This window comes from Canis lupus, chromosome 5 (genome assembly GCF_048164855.1).
Source record: "Canis lupus baileyi chromosome 5, mCanLup2.hap1, whole genome shotgun sequence".
Lineage (NCBI taxonomy): Eukaryota > Metazoa > Chordata > Mammalia > Carnivora > Canidae > Canis > Canis lupus.
The window spans coordinates 73,860,470-73,879,691 of record NC_132842.1 but is presented as its reverse complement, the minus strand read 5'-3'; the positions used below and the strand labels follow the sequence as shown (position 1 = coordinate 73,879,691).

At 55.5% G+C, this 19,222-nt stretch overlaps 2 protein-coding genes across 2 annotated transcripts; one reads left to right on the top strand and one right to left on the bottom strand.

Moving 5' to 3' along the window:
- The first annotated feature begins 223 nt into the window (after positions 1 to 223).
- On the top strand, positions 224 to 6,647 carry TRNP1 (TMF1 regulated nuclear protein 1). Its single transcript, XM_072827613.1, has 2 exons — positions 224 to 1,159; positions 5,872 to 6,647. Exon 1 carries the CDS (start codon positions 352 to 354, stop codon positions 1,015 to 1,017), a length of 666 nt encoding a protein of 221 aa, XP_072683714.1. The 5' UTR covers positions 224 to 351; the 3' UTR covers positions 1,018 to 1,159; positions 5,872 to 6,647.
- A 3,357-nt stretch (positions 6,648 to 10,004) lies between these two features.
- Positions 10,005 to 18,347, bottom strand: TENT5B (terminal nucleotidyltransferase 5B). Its single transcript, XM_072827612.1, has 2 exons — positions 16,962 to 18,347; positions 10,005 to 11,911 (listed from the first exon to the last, which is right to left on the bottom strand). Exons 1-2 carry the CDS (start codon positions 17,223 to 17,225, stop codon positions 10,892 to 10,894), a joined length of 1,284 nt encoding a protein of 427 aa, XP_072683713.1. The 5' UTR covers positions 17,226 to 18,347; the 3' UTR covers positions 10,005 to 10,891.
- Between the last annotated feature and the right edge of the window lie 875 nt (positions 18,348 to 19,222).

Here is a 19,222-nt window from a genome sequence, read left to right as displayed (position 1 = left end):
ATGCCTCAGGGACCAGAGCAGAGAAGATGCGGTCCTCTTTCACCCCAAATTTTGGGGGAGGTGGATGGGGATCGGATGCCCCAGCAGGGCAGAGCCGGACGTAGGACCAGGGCCCGAGGGGTTTGGGCAGGGTCCTGAGCAGGCGGGGCCGGGGAGGCGGGTTCGGGGATGCCAGTCTCTGATTGGCTGTTCCGCCCATCGCCCCGCCCCGTGCGCTATAAAACTCGCCCGCGGCCGGCGCGGGGGCTGCCGCGGCATCTCTCTCGCGCGCGCGGCGTCGGTCTTCCCCCTCGCGGGGGGCAGCTGGCCAGACCCGCGGACCGACCGCTGCAGGCCGCCGGGGGGCGGGGGATGCCGGGCTGCCGCATCAGCGCCTGCGGCCCGGGGGCCCAGGAAGGGACCGCGGAACCCGGGTCCCCGCCGCCGCCGCCCCGGGAGCTCCTGTCGTCCCCTCAGCCCCCGCCCCCAACTCCGACCTTGACTCCGACCCCGGCTCAGGTCTCGTCGCCGGCCGACGCGGCCCCGGCGGACGGGCAGGAGCTGCAGCGCTGGCGCCAGGGCGCTAACGGGGGCGCCGGGGGCACCGGGCCGGCAGGGGGCGCGGCGGCGGCGGCGGGGGCGGGGGGCCGCGCGCTGGAGCTGGCCGAAGCGCGGCGGCGACTGCTGGAGGTGGAGGGCCGCCGGCGCCTGGTGTCGGAGCTGGAGAGCCGGGTGCTGCAGCTGCACCGCGTCTTCCTGGCGGCCGAGCTGCGCCTCGCGCACCGCGCCGAGAGCCTGGGCCGCCTCAGCGGCGGCGTGGCGCAGGCCGAGCTCTACCTGGCGGCGCACGGCTCGCGCCTCAAGAAGGGCCAGCGCCGCGGCCGCCGCGGCCGCCCGCCCGCGCTGCTCGCCTCGGCCCTGGGCCTGGGTGGCTGCGTGCCCTGGGGCGCCGGGCGCCTGCGGCGGGGCCACGGCCCGGAACCCGACTCGCCCTTCCGCCGCAGCCCGCCCCGCGGCCCCGCCTCCCCCCAGCGCTGACCTCGGCGCCGGGACCCCAGGCCCCCCGACAGGCCGTCGCGGAGGTGCCGACCGACGGATGGACGGCGTCGCCGGCGAGGACGAGCTGACAGACCCCGGGAAGAGACAGTCGGGGGCCGGGGGCCCAGTGAAGGAGGCTGAGGTGCGGTCTCAGCGGCGGGCGCGTCTGAGGGGGCGGGCGGGGCGGCGAGTCCCCCTTCCCTGGGGCCTCTGGAGGCCTCCGGGTCCCCGATGGAGCCGGCCACTTTGTTTCTGCCTCTCCCAGCCCTCCCGGGGAGTGAGGTGGTTGCAGAACGTCCCCATTGTAGAGCTGGATAAACTGAAGATGCTCAGGTTCCGGGAGGGGCTTGCCGGCAAACTTTTTCCCAGTTGGAGCCTGCGGCACTGACGCAGGCCTCCCCCCCCCCCCCGCCCCCAGCCCCCCGCCCGCGTTGCCTTTCCTGGGTCCCTTGTGGCTGTCAGGAGAGTCTTGCCCTTGAGACTGCTGCTTTCTGGAACTGCCCAGCTCCACACCTTGGGGAGGACAGAATAATGAGGTCCCGGGATGGGGTAGGGGTTGGGCCAGCGACGTACCCCCGAGTTCTCTCCCTAAGCCCCTGTTTCCCATTTGAGGGGATGGAATCCCAGAGAAGTTGAGGATTTGTTTCCATCATACTTAGGCCCTTCCACTTCTAGGAGGCAGATCTTTTCTCACGCTCTCAAGCAGTTTTGCCGAGCGTACCTCCTGACGTAGATAACCAGGGTAGGGTGTTTGGTAACTGCCTGACGCTGCACCTGCTCTCCTAGGGGCCCGCTCCTAACCTGTCTCTAAGATGGCTCTGCCAGGAATGGAGCCAGGTTCCATCCTTTAACAGGCCCCAAGGGGGCAGGTATGTCATCTGCTTCTAGAAAGGGGGGCCTTAAAGGGCCAGACCTGAAATGAGATTGACTTCTCTTCCTGTCCACATGCCCTTCAGGAACCACCGGCCCCTACTCGACCCCCTCCCCATCCTCCCAGCCTTAAATGGCCAGGCTGCTGCTTTGCTGCTCATCGGCTGATTGGACTTCAACCTCCCTTTTCCGTCTGTGAAGTGCTTATCCTCACCTCTGGGAAGGGCTGTAGTGAGGTTAACACAGGGCAGAGGTCTTTCTTCTCCCCCACCTCAAGTGATGGAGGAATGCTTTATTTTTTTAAAATCACACCTAGAAACAGGCAGTGCTGTTGCTGGTGGAGCTAGGAGCTACTTTTTAAAGTACTCATTTTATGGAGTGGCAAGGTCACATGTCACGACTGGACAGAACTAGGTCCTAGGCCTGTGTGTGTCCTTCCCATAGTGTCTCCTCCCTGCCCAGGGGCAGGGGCTCCAGAGAGCTGGTGTGCAGCCCGTCTGCTGTGTGACCTAGAACAACTCTGCCTCCTCTTTGGGCCGGTTTCCTCAGTCCCTCTCTGTACACAGCTGTCCTTCCTCATGTCAGGGCTTGGGAATAGGGAAGAGAGGGTAGAATGAGAACTTCAGAGTCACAGGAATCTGGTTTAATCCTAGAGTCTTGAGGGTCAGGTGCATTGTTCTGAAAGGCAGAGCCCCAGGGGCCCTAACCTGAAGTCTCATCAGCACTTCCTCTCTCTCTCCTCAGGTACCAAACTTTAGGGCTGCTTTCTGACAACCAGGCCTTTCCAAACCCATTCTTATAGGGAAGGGAAGTCCAGGAGGCAGTCTCAGGGAGTCTTAGTGTGGGAGCCAGGAGAGCAGTGAGGGTCCCTGGGATCCTCTGGCCTCCGTGGAAAAGTAGAACCTTCTGAAGCTACTTAGTTCATTTGGGGTCTAGAGGCCCAGAGAGGACAAGGACTTCTTGGAGGTGACAGTGAGGAGCTCAAGCTGCAGCACTGGGCTGCAGCCAGCACTGTTCATTTTCTGTGTTGTACAGGAGAGAGGCATTTGGTCCAGAGAAGCTTTTAGCTAATGGTGTAAAGTGCTCTGTGCCATGACGATGTTGCCTTTCTCTGGGATTTATTGGTCATCAGCTTTGTCCCGATTTGGAGGAGGTGGGGAGGGAGGAATTAGAGATGGCTCTTGCTGAGAAAGTGATGCATGTCTGTGGGAGATGGTGATTGGTCCTAGTGTCACAGGCAGCTCTGTCCCCCTCCCCCCTGCCAGATGTCCCACTGCCTCTCACCAAGGGCCTTGGCCCAGGCATACAGTGTTCAGTGACTTGAACTCATGATTCAGTGCTCTGCCCACTATTCCCCAGCCAGCTAATAAAAGCCACTTCCCCACCCCTGTCTGGCCCACCCAACCCCGTCTGGGAGGCTCCATTTTTTCCTCAGTGTAATCAGTCCAGGGGCTCAAGAAGGAACACTGATTCGGAGGGTCTCTGCTTTTAAGGGTTGGTGTCTCCCAGCTCTCCTCGAGGCAACCATCCCTGGTGGTAACTATCCCAGGGGTCCCTCTGGGACTGGGCAATTTGTGTTGTTGGAAGCCTTCACAAATAACTATAGCCTCTGGTCTGGTGACTGACACAGCATCCCCCACCCCCTTCCCAGCTTCTTGAACACTTTAAAAAAATTTTGAGAGAGAGAGAGAGAGAGAGAGACAGAGAGCATGAGCAGAGAGGAGGGGCAGAGGGAGCGGGAGAAGCAGGCTCCCCACTGAGCAGGGATCTCGCTGTGGAGCTCGATTTCAGGGCCCTGGGATCATGACCTGAGCCTGAGCTGAAGGCAGACGCTCAACTGAGCCACCTGGGTGCCCTTCCTCAACACCTTGTTGATGGCCACAGCCCTGGGAATCTTGAGAATATCGATGGCCAGCAGTGAATCTGGGATTTCAGCAAAGGGAGATAAGAACAGGAGCCCTTCTTCAGGCCAGTGCTTAGGGCTGGGAGAAAGTTCAGGGTTCTAATTTAAACTTGCCCCTCCCCTTGGATAAGCCTTTTCCTCTTTTGGAGGGCCCTAACCAAGCGAAGGCGTCTCTGGGCGGCGCCACCAGAGGGCAGTGTGGGGCTGCTTCCCGGGGAGTGGGGGCGTGGCCTGGAGCAAGCTAGGTTCCCCAGGGTCCCCTCCCCCGACCAGCCCCCTCCCGTCACGCAGAGCCTTCCTTCACGCAGGTCTTGGGTTTTAAGGTCTGTCAGAACGAGCGGGTATGGCGGTCATTCGGAGAAGGGGCGTAAGGTTGGGCATGTGGTTGGGCCGGGGCTCGGACCTCAAGAAACAGGTTCACGAGGAAAGACTTTCCTGGAAAAAGGTCGCCCTGGTTGGCAGTCACCGTCTGAGTGAAAGGCTGTAGTCTTTTTCGCTCCTCACAGATTTGTTACACCGATCATTGATCAGAACATCCCATTCTTCAGCCACCTGGGGACCAGGGAGGCTTCCTAGAAACTAGGCTTAAACAACAGGTCATCATGACCAAGGTGCTTCCAAGCCTGTAGTAGGCAGTCTCTAGGAGGCTTCCCTGCCCCCCTATTCCCACCTGCTGGGTCCCTAGAGAAAACCCAATAGCCAGGCTTCTCAGATTAATGAGAGGCTCCCTGCTTTACAGCCCGGGGGAGGAGGCATTTGGGAAAGCTGGGAGATCCCCAGCCTATTTCTTCCTCTACTAGTCCTGGAACTTCCATTAGTCCAAACCCTGGCCAAGTTCCTTGGTTCTGAAATATATTAATCACCTCCACGCTAGGCACTGTGCTGAGCACTTCACACCCTTTATCTCTTATAATCCTCCCAGCTACTCTGCAAAGTAGGGGTTATTATCCTCATGTTCATGGATGAGGAAACTAAGGATCAGGGAGGGCAGATGACTTGCTCAAGGATATAGAGCCTGTAAATAAGAGGTCCTTTAAACATTAGTCTACGTGGCTTTTCATTTATCAGGCTAACAAGGGCTCCATTTGAGGGGGTTTCTGGGCTCTTACTCTTTAAGTCTGAGTACCGTGACCCCTGAACCTCAGATCTGGGAAGGATGTGATGAGATGCTGGGAGGGTGGCAGAAAGTACATCCCCCCCACCCCATCACCACCACCAAGGTCTGGGCACACCCCTAGAAGTTGGCTCCCCACCCTGGTTGTCTGGGCTCGGGGAGGGGGTGAGTCAGGCTGAGTCAGCACACTTTGCTTCAGGCAAGGGCCAGCCAACGATGCTCAGGGCCTGGGCTTGCCTTGGAGGGTTACCTCCTCTCTCTGTACACCTAGTTAGAATGTTGGGTGCCCAGGAGAGCAAACAGCCTGGGATGGCAGAGGAGGAGGATGACAGGCTCCATGGTGGGGGCAGGAAGCGCCCCTAGTTTGGAATAAGACAGATCTGGGGTTCAGTGTTTGCCTGTAATTTCTCAGCTGAAAGACCTAGGGCAAATGACTTCCCAGTTTCATGTGTATGTGTATGTTTTATTGGGGAGCTGGAGAGGAGATAACTCCTGACTATTGAATGGCACATGGTGGAGATTCATAAATGTTTGATAGATCCAATCTACCTAGCCCAGTAGAGGCTGCCAGGACAGAGCCCCCAGGCAGTGTGGGCCTTTGCTTCCCCAGAGCATCGCCATATCAGGAATCCCTGGAACAATCCCCCTTCTCCCCCCACTGTGGGCTCTGGGGAACTCCATAAGGGGAGAGGTGGTGGAGGGGCAGGCTTTTCTTCCCAGGAACATTCCATTCCAGCTGCTCAGACCAGTGGGGATCCCAGCCAAGGACAAGGCCCAAGGGAACCTCTGCTTACCCCAGGAGCCCCCATCCCTTCCAGAGCAGGAGCCAGTGGAGCCCTGTTCCATAATATTGCTCTGTACCTTCTATCCACAATGGTCCCTCTTGACGCAAATGTCGAAGAGTTTGGGTGGGGTTGGGTGGCTGCGGGAAGAAGGTAATTAAAGCTCTTGAAATGATTCTTTCTAGCTCCTCCCAGCTCCTCAGAGCCTCCACTCTATGGATCTGGACTCCTGGATTCTGCTCCTGCTCCTGGGCACCTCCTCCAGGAAGACGTCCCACAACCTTAAACAAATTGATCCCGTATGATCTTGGCACCATCCTCTCATCACAGGGGCCTTGCACTCAACGGCGGCCAGGTGCTCGGTTCTGGGGAAGGTGCCTGTAATCTAAGCCACATTTGACTTTGGCTGACACTGTGTGATTGGAAATGTTACAACAGGTCCTCTGAGTTGCAATCAGATTATTTAAGAAAGCAGCGAACATTTCCAGTGTGAAAATGAAAAGGCTTTCTTTTAAAATAGAGTTGTCATTCTTAAGTCACAGCGCAGCTGGGGTCTCCATTGTGGTCGATGTCATTGCTTCTCACCCTGACAATGCTGGGAGGCCTGTTTGAGGGGAAATATTGGTCTGAGAAATCTGTTTCCCTCCTCCACTGTCCTTGCCCTCTCTGCCTAGGGGTGTGCCTTTGGGCCCCTCAGAAAGATGATCGCTGCTGGCTCCAAGGGGAGGGGCACCTCATTCTCAGGGAGAGGTGGTGGCAACCTAAACATTCAAAACAAAGTTTTGAATGAAAAAAAAAAAGGAGCATATTTATTCAAATATCCTGAAAATATAGGGAAGGGGCGGGGGGCACATTTACTCACATACAACCCAGAACTTGTATTCCGCAAAATGAATGTATATTGAATCAGTCCCCTGATTTATACATTCAGGAAGAATAAATTTCAGTGACGTGAGACAAAGGCATGTGGTTTTGAGGTTGACTTTGCCAAGTGTCCCTACTGCCCTTCCTTTGTGGGTGTCTCTCACGACTCTTTAAGTTGGCAGTTCCTTGAGCAGCTTCGGTTTAGCTTGGGTCAGCAGTCTGGCCCTGTGGACTGGTTTGCAGAGTGCTTTCCCCTTGATCTGGCTCCAGGCTAGGAAGTCTGCCCCAGTTAAGGGTGGGATGAGGAAGCTAGGGGGTGGGGGGTGCATACATGAGACCGTGTCACATGGAGAAGGTGGTGCATATCTGTGATAATGTGACAGCATGAGGATTGGCGGGGGGGGGGGGGGGGTTGTGTGTGACTGTGTTGGTGATGATAGGGACCTGTTTGTGAGTCAGGGCCCCAGCAGCAGATGAGCCACCCTCAAACTGGGAAGAGATTTAAAAAAAATTATTTCCAAACAGGTGGGCTTAAAAAGAGAACAAGGGATGGGTGCAGCTCTCTGGGGCTAGCAAGAGTGGGGAGCCTTTACAGGGAGAAGGAGAAGGCGGAGGGGGAGGGAGGGCACAGGACCAGAGGGGGTAGCTGTGTGGAGGGCACCCCTGACAGGAGCAGTGGTCTTTGACAGAGATGCAGCCAACTATGGCAGCCTGGTGCAGGGGGGTGGGGTGAGGAGAGATAGCAGGCAGACAAAACACCCCATTCTCCTCCTTTCAGTCTCCTGCTGGGGCCTCTCATTGCCTGAACTCAACAGGAAGGTTGAGAACAAGAGAGCCATTGATACACAGTCCACAGAGGGCAGCCTCCCGGGGCTCAAAACATGGAGAAGAGAGGAGAGTGTGGGACTGGAGGGGTCACACATCGTATCACTGCTTGAGGGCATGTCTTCTGTTCCCCAAAGTTCATAGCAGTGCCTCTTTCCCCTTTGAAGCGCTGCCACCCACCACGGTCCATGAGGGGTGATGGGTGGACTGTTGCTGGGCAAGCACTGCAGGGGATTGGGGTGTGGGCTTTCCTCCTGCAGCCTTCCCCTCTCTGGCTCTGGTTCCCAGTTCTTGATTTCCACCTGTCCTGGCATCTTAGATGGCTGCAGGAACTGTCCATGAGCAAATAATGCCAGCCACTGAGTCATTGTTTTTTTCACACCCAGAAACATGGCACCACCCCCAAACACACCCACAGGCACACCTGCTGCCATCATGGGCCTCTGACATGGTCACTGCAAGCTATGGCTGGTGTCATGTACATCAAGAAATTGTACATCTCAGCACACTGCTACACTGCCCTAGTCCTACATAAAATGGTAAGTGCACAGCAGTACAAACTGTCACACACCAAACATGCTCCATCACACGTATGTACAGAAGACACACTGTCTCGCTTATCCACATGAAATCAGTGTAGGAGCAGGAGAGTTCAGGGGTTCACAGCAACAGCTCTGGAGCCAGCCACATTTTGACCTCTGACACCAGCTTCCTTGTCTGTAAAGGTGGAAATAACAATCACTCTTCTCTCAAGGATGAAATGAGAGGTAGTGACCGTGAAGACTTTAGCAGTGCCTGGCCTAGAGGAGAGGCTCCAGAAACAGCAGCTGTTACCAGGAACTCCTGCTCAGGCTCTCCCACATTTCACACCCATGCATGTTGCAGACCAGCAGCGGTGTGCACACATGCCTGAGCAAGGCCGGCCAGACACCCTCAGGCACATGTGTCCTCCCCCAGACACGCCTGCCAGGAGCATGTGCACATTAACAGATTCTCTCTGCCCAGAAGCTCTTTCTCCAGACACCGCATGACTTGCCATCCAGTCTGCCTTTAAGTCTTTGTTTGATTAAATGTCACCCTTTCGATGAGGTCCAACCTGACCTTTAAAAATCAGTACTCCAGCACTTCCAAACCCTTGCCCTACTACATACTTGTAAGCATCATTGACCTTCTCAGACTATATAATTTAGTTTATTTTCTGTAATCTTCATGGGAGTAGGGAATCTTGATCTTTTGTTTATTTTATTTTTTAATTTTTTTTATTTATTTATGATAGTCACACAGAGAGAGAGGCAGAGACACAGGCAGAGGGAGAAGCAGGCTCCATGCACCGGGAGCCTGACGTGGGATTCGATCCTGGGTCTCCAGGATCGCGCCCTGGGCCAAAGGCAGGCGCCAAACCGCTGCGCCACCCAGGGATCCCCAATCTTGATCTTTTGTTTGCTGATGTATTCTGCTCCTACCTGGGTCACTGGCACATGGTGGTCTGAATGCAGTGTCTAAACACATACTGTGGGTGTCTAGCTTTCTTACTAAAACAACCATATCCAGGTGAACCCTACTGCCCACCCCAACAAGCCAAACCTGTGTTCTTACCCGGTGAACACCCCCCTCATGCCCCCATTGGGAGCTGGGAGAAACTTATTCTCTCCCAGGCCCAGAGCTGGGTGGGCACAAATAGGGTGGGATGGCAGGCTGCTTTCAGTTACCAAGCCAAGAAACTCTTTCCACGCAATGTCCTAGCCCTTTCGAGCACTGCAGGGACTCATTGAGCAGGTGAGGTGGCTGGACTCACCCAAGTCACCTGGGGCCTCCTCTGTGGCCTTGTTTTTTTTTTTTTTTTTTTTTTTTTTTTTTTTTTACCCTGGCTGAAACCATCAAAGCCACCACTTCAGAAACCACTAATGAGGCTGAATATGTTAAGGGCTTTGCAATCCCTGGATCAAAGGGGCTGGGTAAACAGTGGGCAGCGTCCAGGCCAGTGACTGGGTGATGCCCTGAGGGAATAGCTCCCCGAGAGCCTGACAGGGCCCTGGCTGGGTTTGAAAAGGAGAGACCCTGTCCCTCTAGGAGACCTGTTTAGGGCAGGCCAGAGTGTGCCTATCAGTGCTTGGCAGTTAGAGAGGGAGCCAGAGAACTGATGGAACCCCTTTCTCAGGTAGGGAGGCCAAACCTGAGCTCTCATTCTGGAAGATGTTAGAAGACCCCCAGTCTGAAGGGGTCTCCAATTCAAACTCACTCAGCTTGTCTACCAGCCTCCTGAGAAGGAGTAGGGTTGGGTGGGCAGAGCTGGAGTCAAGCAGCCCTAGCCCTGGAGTGTGAGGCCAAATCCAGGGTCATCAGGACTCCAGGGAGGAAATACTGACAAATTTACTCTTTAACAAGAGACTTGCTGAGGCAATTAGCAGGTATAAGTCACATGTTCTAGATGAGAGCTCCTGGCATAGTCCTCCAGCCGGGGCTGGGGTTGAGGGAAGCAAATGCAAACCCTCAGCCACACCCCAGGATTCAGACAACAACCCACCTAAATGTCCCTGCCCACAACACAAGCCAGACACAGACTGGGAGAGGCAGCCAGAGCCCCCACTGCCAGGGAAAGTCCTTCTCCCAGGAGAAATCAGGTGCTAGGTTTAGTGTAGACAATCTTTATTGGCAGGTGTTAAGAGTGCAAAATGGTGACAAATCCAGAGGGATGGTGGGGCATGGTTCCCTTCCTCCAAGTGCAGACCCTGTAACCAGGCCAGTAGGGTGGGAGCACTTGACTGTGGCCATTCTGGGCCCAGCACCCTTTGAAGAACAAGCTTCTAGGCAGAGGGATCCTCACAACACAGACGAAGAGGGCAACAGCCCAGAAGGGGCATGGGCTGTGTCCCACCCCTGGCAGCTTGGCTCTTGCTCACCACAAACCTTGACAGCTTGGGGTAGGGGTGTTTGCAAACTGGGCTAAACTTATCCCTCTGCAAACCCAGGTAGCTGCCTCCTGCCTCAGTTTCCCTCCTCCCAGTGATTAATCAGGTTGGATCGCCAGGCCCTCTTAGGGGCCTGGCTCAATCCAAAGTGAGTAGTTTGTATAACATACCATATTTTAGCTATTGTGTGGGCTGTAGGTCTTCAGAGGCTGCTGGGATCACTATGGGCTGGCTTTACCCAAAAAGACCCTTTCTAGGCCACAGAAATTGACCTAAGATGATGAGCATTGAGGCTATCACCCCAAACAGGTTTTGTCTCCTGAAGGCAATTGACCCCCAAGACAAAGAGCCCCCACACCCCACAGTTATGCTGCTCCAAAGTGGGGTGCAATAACCCAAAGGCCAATCAAGAACCTCAGCTTGGCCTTAAGCCCAGGGGGCCTCACTTGGGGATGAGTGGGGTCCAGTGTGTTCAGTCAAAGGCCCAACCTTGCAGCAGTGCTGGGCCACTCGGCACAGGCTGCCTGTTTCTGGTGGCATCCTCTGCACACTCCTGGAGGCCCTGCTCCATCAGCGTGGGCCCAGTACTTTCTGGCCAGGGTCTGAGTCAGTTACAAGGCAGCCAGGTGGGGTAGGAGTGGGCCCGAGCCAGCAGGGGCTGCACAGGAGTCACATAGTAACTCACGGTGGTGGGCACAACCCCGTCGGGACCCGAGGGGTGCCAGGCCAGGGCGGCCGCTGTGGCCGGGCCCTGCTCAGCCAGCGCCTGGAGCGCCAGGGTGGCGATGAGGTCCAGCGTCTGGCGACGCTCATGGCTCATGAGGCACACGGTGCTCTCATTGACCACGCGGTGTAGCGTCACCAGGCAGGCGTAGCGGCGGGCTGAGTCGGCCCCGCTGAAGTGGGCCTCCAGGTAGCGCTCCAGTGTGCGCTGCTGCTCTACCAGGTCCGGGAAGTCGATGAAGAAGCGGGAGCACATGTAACGTTGCAGGGCACGTACGTCAGTGCTGGGCCTTGGCCTGAAGCCCCGCACCAGGAGGTGGCAGTACTTGAGGAGGCCACCGCCACGAATCTCCTCGGGGCTGCGCGTGGCGATGACACGGTGCCGCAGGTGGTCCAGGGCCTCGGCAAAGTCCCCATACAAGCTCTCGCCTGTCACCGTTGGGTGGAAGGCCTCAGACATGGGGGTGGATGAGCACTGGCCGAACAGCAGCAGGGAGTCCAGGATGATCTGGAAGGAGTCTACACTGAACTCAAACTGGCGCCTGACCGAGTCCACGAACTTGAGCTCCACGTTCTTGCCACTCTTGTTGGACAGCGAGATGAGGCTCCAGCGGTCCGTGTCGGTACACACTTTCACCAGCTTCTGCACGTATGCCTCCTTGAGTGTCAGTGGAGTGATCTTGGCTCGGTTCACACCGGCTGGCAGGAAGTCCAGCAGGCAGGCCAGCACTACCTCCTTGACCAGCTGGAAAGACGCCTCCCCATGCAGGTCCACACGGAACACCAGGTCCAGGTCCTTGTAGCCCAGGCCACTCTCTGGGTGCAGCACATGGCTGGCAGCTGAGCCGTGTAACCGCACCCCATGCACGCGTAGTCCCTGCTCCTCCAGGCTGCTGCGGACCACCTGCCGGAGAGACAGCAGGAGAGAGAGGGGTCAGGATCCTGGGCCCCCCGTAATAAGCACGCCAACATTAACCGCGTTGACCGCTTATCAGCTGTCATGCCTTTAGAAAGTCTTTTGACCCTCTACAGCTTTGATTTCCTAACATGGAGAATGGCTCATTTGGAGCAAAGACTCCGAAAGAACAGCACTAATGATAGCAAACACATATGTAGAATTTACTAAATGCCGGGTCCTGTCTAAGTACTTTATACGTTAGGATATAAACTCGTATAATTCTCACAATTAGTACCTCCCTCAAAGGGTAGGTACTATTATTCCCATTTTACAGATGGAGAAATAGAAGCACAGAGGGGCCAAGTAACTTGCCCAAGGTCACATAGCTGGTGAATTAAACTCAGTTCAGGTCTTAACCACTAGGCTACTCTACCTCTCTAAAGCTACAAGTAAAATACTTCATTTTGTGCCAGGCATGATGCTAACTGCTCAAATGTGTTGGGAATGTAATTGAGATTCACATGCCTTACTACATTAACCCTCATAAAAATCCTGTATTTGGGAATTATTATCTCAATTTACAGATGGGGGACCAGAGGCACAGAGAGGTTAAGAAACACGTCCAAGGTCAGAGAGTAGCCAGGCTGAGCTTGGAGCTCAGGTCAGTTGGATTCTCCAACCCTTTCGTGCTCTTTTGACTATGATATATTCATCTTAACTCATCTTTCCAAGGACTCTGTGAAGCAAACACAGCACTTGTTTTAGAGCCGAGGAACCTGAGGTTTGCAGTGGTGAGACCTCTAAGGTTCGAGTGGGGAGCATATTCGGAAGTGGCGAGGCTGGGGGTGAAAACCCAGACCTTTTCTGCTCTTGGGACGATCATCTCAGGAGGCGCTCAGCGCCCAGCCCAAGTGGGAAGAGATGCAGCAGACCTTGTCTGCTGACACAGGAACGTGACCGGCAAACCTACCAGGCATCTGGAGTCTGTTTCTTTGGCCAGAGGCATCTCTCTGGGCTTAGGACCATGTGGGTAGAAGGAGCTGGGCCTGGACATTCAGTTTTCTCACTAACCCAGGGTGCTTCACACACAGTCCTGAAAGTGACCAAGCAGCATTCCTGCCCTGAGTGATTCTGCAACCCCGCCTTGCTGCCAAGTCAGCGTGCACCACTGGGCTGGGCTGCCCTCCTCGCTTCTCAGGAATTACTGCGAAGAATGCACTTAAGTGCTGAGGAGGCAAGCCGCAGTGGGGCAATCTGAGGCGGGCGGCTCCCTCCAGGAAGGCTTCCGGGAGGAGGATCCCGACTAAGGGAAGGTATTGTGATGGCTACGGGGGTCAGCAACTGGCCATCAGGAACATGCTGAGGAGGAGCTGTGGGGATGGGGGGTGGGAAAGGAATACCAGTTGCCACCTATTGAATACCTGGACCTTCTCACCACAATCTATGGGGGATAGAGCTTTTTTTTTTTTTTTTTTTTTTTTTTTTTAATACCTCGTTTTAAAGATTTTCTTTTTAAGTAATGCCTACACCCCACATGGGGCTCGAACTCACAACCCTGAGATCAAGAGTTACATGCTCCACTAACTGAGCCAGCCTGGCGCCCCTATTGGGGACAGCTCTTTATGATCTCCGAGTTATAGATGGGGAAACCAAGGCTCACAGGAGCATAGTCATCTGCCCAAGATCATGTAGAGGTGCCTTCAAATCCAGGTGGGGCGGACTCTCCTTCCATCACATTGCCATCCCAGGGTTTAGGAGTAGAGACCAGAAACTAGGGTTCTAATCCTCCCTCACTTTCAAAATTTCAAAGAGGTGACCCTCCAGTCACTGCAGCCCAGAGGCAAGGCAGTTAGGAAAGGGAGATGCCTTGGCCAGACAGGCTGGAGAAGCTGGAGGTCAGGGGCCAGTTGCCACAGTCCGGCCTGTGGGACTTGTAACCCACACTCGGGCAGCTGGCAGCTGCGCCCATGCAGGCCAAAGAGAGCAGACCAGCCCCCTCCCCGGGTCCCAGTAGAGCTGACTGAGCCTTACTCAATGCCAGCTCCTGCTCCCAGGCTGATGCTCACCCCAGGGCATGGCATCTGGCCTGGTGAGTAGGTAGCAGTATCCTCGTTAAATCGCCTACGTCAGGCCATGGGGCCGGCTGTGTCAGCCAGCCTGCAGCTGGTGTCTCCCTCCCAGGTGTGACTACAGCCAGCTTGGCAGGCGGACCCCAGATACCGCCACCACTCCCAAAGACTGCAGGGCAGCTTGGAGCCTCCTGAATCAGACTTTCTAGCCGTGGAGAGGGCCATGGCTGCACCCTCCTTTCCCCTGTGCCAAGGGCCTCCCCAGAAACTCTGTTCCTGGGTCATTGCCAAGACCTGCAGGGGGCTATAGGTGCTGTCCACCAGCAGGCTTACAAAACTCAAATCTGGAGCTGCCTGATGCAGGCCCTCTGGCTGCAGCTAGAGAGATCTGAATGTCTAATTCAATTCCCTGGGCCCATAGAGGGCAAAGGACTTATCCAAGGTCACACAGCCAAGAAGTGTGGCTGAGCTCAATTAGAACCAGGCATCCCAGAGCTGTACGCGGGGGGGGGGGGGGGGGGGGGTCCGACACGATGACTCCTACAGGAGAATGAATCCCTCTAGCTCAGGTATATGCAAGAATAGCATCTCTAGCTGCTCAGATTGCTGCTGTAGGCTAGGTCTTGTGGGGAGACAGAGGGAGAAAGGTTCTAATTCTTGAACCATGGACAACCAGCCTCCCCCACTACACATAGCTAACATCCCTCCCTTTATCACCAGCACCCCCACCTCCACACAGCCAGCATGATGACCCTCATCCCCATATACACCAAGCACCATTGTCCATGCCCCATGCACACCCAGGACCACCTCTGCCCCACCACACACACACACACACACACACACACACACACACACACAACACAGTTTGTGAAGCTGCCAGCTGTAGATTCCCACCCGCAGATGGACTTTCTTCCCTGTGGGTGCAAGTGTATAGGCCAGGTGAAGGTACCTGTTCTGTTTGGATCTTGGAACCTGAAAGGGTGTGCCAGAGTAGTTCAACTCATCAGTGTTGACCAGATGGGGACACTGGGCCCAGCAAAGGGAACGGAGAATAGTCCAGGCCCTGAAGCCAGATGTCCAACCTCCCAGGCCAGCTCTGAAGCCTCCCCTGCCTCTCTCCACCACAGCCAGCAGCTCCCTGCTCTGGGACATCTTTGACCGTAGTCCGGGAGAATACTGTTCTCAAGGGAGGACCTTGAGGGCAGAGAGGTGGGGTCCCAGGCACATCTGTAGCTCTGGTGTCCAGAATAGGGCTTGACACAGAGTGGACACCAGTAAAGGCAGTTTGGCAGGGACTTCCCCTCCAGAGCACCCTTTGTCCCTGCAGAGGGGAGTTTCCACACTGGACTCCTCCTTCCCCTGTGTCTGGGACAGCAGTCCTGGAGATACAGCAGCTGGGGCCCCAAGGCTGACCTGAGTGTCCTGGGGAGAAAAGCTTCAACTGGTTTCCTAATTACCCCATGACAGCAGGGCAGCTACTGAGGAATGCCTCAGTGAGCACCACTGGGGCTGCAGGTGAGTCAGCCCTGGGGAATCTGCCCCCACCCCCTCCCATTCCCTGGGAGGGAGGGCGAGGTAATCCCCTAGCAGGCACCCTTCCTCCTCAATGGAGGCTGAGATGGTAGGAGGCAGGGGAATGGCCTGCTTCACTTGCTTCTGTGGACAACTCCCGAGAAAGAAAGTCCATCTACTGGCAGGAATACACAGGAATTATGGCTGGATTTTCTGGTTTCTATCAGAAGACTTTCCTAAGACTTAGAAGTTGAGCCTTAGAAGGAACTGAGGATGGAGTAGGAAACACTGAACCTGCCAGCAGGTGGCTCCCAGGAAGACCCACGATTCTTTAGGTTTGATTTTCACCTCTTTAGGTAATCTTAGGCAGCTCTCTGCCCCTTTTGGAACCTCAGCTTCCCCAGCCAGAAAATGGATACAATAATTACCATATTATGGCATTTCAGAGTATGACAGCACCTAGGTTATACAGATGAAAGAGCAATTTTAGGGGTGCTAAAAGTTAGGTAAATGGGAAAAGGAGTCCAAAAAAGGGGAGAGGGCTATCAGAATTCTCTTTTCCTGCTCTTCAGGAGGCACTAGGGCCAGCCTTCATTTCCAATTTTGGGGAAGGAGAGAACCACCTAAACTGGACACCTCCAGCATGCAGGCACCAGATCTGGCTTGGTGCTTAGTTAATCCCCTCCTGCCACAACTCGAGCTGAGAGGGAGTCCTTATTGGAATTTCTTGGCTTTTGGGAAGCCTGGGTGGCTCAGTGGTTGAGCATCTGCCTTTGGCTCAGCGCATGATCCGGAAGGCCCTGAATCGAGTCCCGCATCGGGCTCCCTGCATTGAACCTGCTTCTCCCTCTGCCTCTTTCTGTCTCTTATGAATAAATAAAATCTAAAAAAAAAAAAAAAAAAAAAAAAAAAAAGGAATTTCTTGGCTTTTCCACTTAGCTACGGAGCTCTTGAGCCAAGGGCTGTGGGAGAACAGGACAAAGTCTGCCCCTAGGACCTTGAGAGAGGGAATGGGTGTGTGTGTGTGGGTGGGTGAAGCCCAACTATGAAGATTTGGAGATGAAAAAAAAAAAACACCCAACAACTATTTTAACCCAAGCATGCACACCTACCCATCCAGGGCTCCCTGGTATCTTATTTCTTAGCAGCCAGGGCTGTTCTCTCGCCGCCGCCGCTACCCCCACCCCCACCCCCAGCACAGCCAAGTCCCTCCCCACTCTCCTCCCATTTCCTAGCTAGGGCCAGGGTGAATGGTTCCAGAGGAATCGGGCTCTCCAGAGGCGGGGGAAGGGAAAGCTAAGTGGGGAGGGCGCATGGTCTGCTATCCATGCTCGGGGAGATCGTTACAATCCCTGTCCCTCTCTAAGCCTCATTTTCCCTAGCAGTCCAGAGAACAGGACAGACTCTGGGTGCCTCCCGGCACGACAGCCTCAGGTCGGAGATAGGATACCCCGCGCCCAGGGCCCTCTCACCTGCACAATCTGCCGGGGCTGCACGCTCAGAGTGGGGAAGTTGCCGCGCCCGTGAATGGGAATGGGTTCGCTCAGGAGCGCGTCCAGTCGCTTCACCTGTGGCCAGCCCAGCCCACTCAGGTGCCGTCCGAGGGAGGCCGAGGAGGCCTCCGGGTCGGGGCCGCCGCCTGCCGGGGCGGCCGTGGCCACCGCCGAGGCCGCAGCCGTCCCCACCTGCGCGGCTGCCTGGTCCCGGCTCTCAGCTCCACTCTCCGACGGCATCATTAGCCCAGCCCCGGGGCCCCGACGGCAGAAACCGGGGGGTGGGGGGTGACCAAGGGGAGACGGGCGGGGAGAGCGCCTGGGCCAAGGCGAGGGGCGCGGCTGCAGGGACCGGGTGGCAGCGACGGCGAGGCAAACTCGGGGCACACCTCCGACGGCGACGACCAACCGACCCTAGAGCCCGTAGCCAGGGGCCCAGCGGACTCTTATAGGCCGCGGGCGACATGCCCATTGGTCCAGACAGCTGTCACACAGCGGGAGCGCCCCGCCTCCCGGCGGCCCTGCCATTGGTCAGCGGAGCTTTACACGTGAGTCACTAGTCGCCAGGGAGATTCCGATTGGCTGGATGGCACGCCCCTGCCCCGCCCTCCTGCTCCGGCTGAATTCCCTCCTTTGGTCCTTAAAGAACTTCGGTTCTGCGTGATTGGCCCGGGCTGCGGCCGACCTAGACTTAAAGGGACGGCGCCCTCCAGGGGCAGGAGGGAGGGAGGTGACCTGGGGAGTTCGGAGCGGAGTTGGACCACGAAGAAGTTCCAGGGTTCTTTCTGGCGCTGGAAGGAATTTAGAAATCGCCTGGCCTGGTCCTGGTCACCTGTTCTTTCCAGAAGCCCAGAGAGACCGTGCTGCTCGTTCAGCTCCACACGGCGCTCCTCCCGCTTTCAGTGTGGCGGAAAGGTGACAAACTGTCTACCGAGGTCGAGGCTATTTAACGCGCTCCTGATTGGCCCACAGCCTGACCTGCGTCTAAGTTCCTACTGAGGGGAGGGCAGACCTGTTCAGAGAGGGGGCGTGACTCCCTCAGGTTACACAGCAGACGAGTCGGGGCCCGGGTGCTGAACCTGGGCTCTAGAATCTGCGGCGCATGCTCTTTCCGTTACATTTGTGCAGACGCAGGGCCTTTAAAGGGCTGGAGGATAGAGGGCAGCTGGAAGTAGGGAGCTGGTTTTCCTGACCCAGCGTCCTGGGCTCCTCGGCAACCCCTTCTGGTGGGGGTTTCCTGAGCAGCTGGTGGAAGTCTTTCCTGCCAGCTTTTTCTCAGCCTTAGCAGGTCCTGTGTGCCCCCAGGCAAGTCACTCACCGCTCTGAGCCAGTTTCCTTTTCTGTCCCAGAGAAGATGTTCAATAAATATTTTAAAATTTTTGATTTGATTATTCATAGTCGGCGAAAACGTTTTCCAATGTTCTATTGAAATGATATGCTTACATGTTTTTCTTTCCCACTTTACAGAGTCTAGAGGGATGCGGCTCAGTGTTACTTTTGAATTCACTTTTTCTTCTGATTTTCAATATGTGTACCTGGGGCAGAATTTCAGAAATTGAGTCTGCTTGATGTATCACTACAATATTTTCTTTTAGATGATGATGATTATTATTATTATTATTTTTACCCATCTTTATTTTTAATTTTTTATTATTTTTAAAGATTTTACTTATTTATTCACAAGAGATACACACAGAGAGAGAGGCAGAGACACAGGCAGAGGGAGAAGCAGGCTCCATGCAAGGATCCCGACGTGGGACTCGATCCCGGGACTCCAGGATCACGCCCTGGGCCAAAGGCAGGCGCTAAACCACTGAGCCACCCAGGGATCCCCTATTTTAGATTAAATATCATTCTTCTAACACTGTCCGGTTCTGTAAGGCAGGCGGAGTGAGGAGTGAGATTCCCGATGTATAGAAGAGGAAACCGGGACCTACACACGGTAAACTACATTCCAGGGTCACCAGCTTGTCTCCGACAGATCTGGACGTAGAACCCTGACCCTCAGACTAGAGCGATCACGTCCTCTTTCTGAAGGCCAGCCCCAGCAAGATCCTGCCTATGGCCCCTCCCTCCATTCCGTCTGGGATCAGGGGCTTCCTTTGGCCCCCCGGGAAGGGGAACTGCTGCTTGCTCCCCAGCTCGGCTGTGTGACTATGGGCAAGTCTCAGGTGCTGTTCTCACTGAAGTTGCTTGCTATTTTGTTTTACGTTCTTTTGAAAGAGAAAACGTACATGAGA

Bases quoted from the DNA above. Each gene is read 5' to 3' on its own strand.
- TRNP1 (XM_072827613.1), top strand. From the start codon at position 352: ATGCCGGGCTGCCGCATCAGCGCCTGCGGCCCGGGGGCCCAGGAAGGG.
- TENT5B (XM_072827612.1), bottom strand. From the start codon at position 17,225: ATGATGCCGTCGGAGAGTGGAGCTGAGAGCCGGGACCAGGCAGCCGCG. The intron at 11,912-16,961 runs GTGAGAGGGCCC...TCTCTCCGGCAG, and splicing joins AGCCCCGGCAGATTGTGCAG to GTGGTCCGCAGCAGCCTGGA.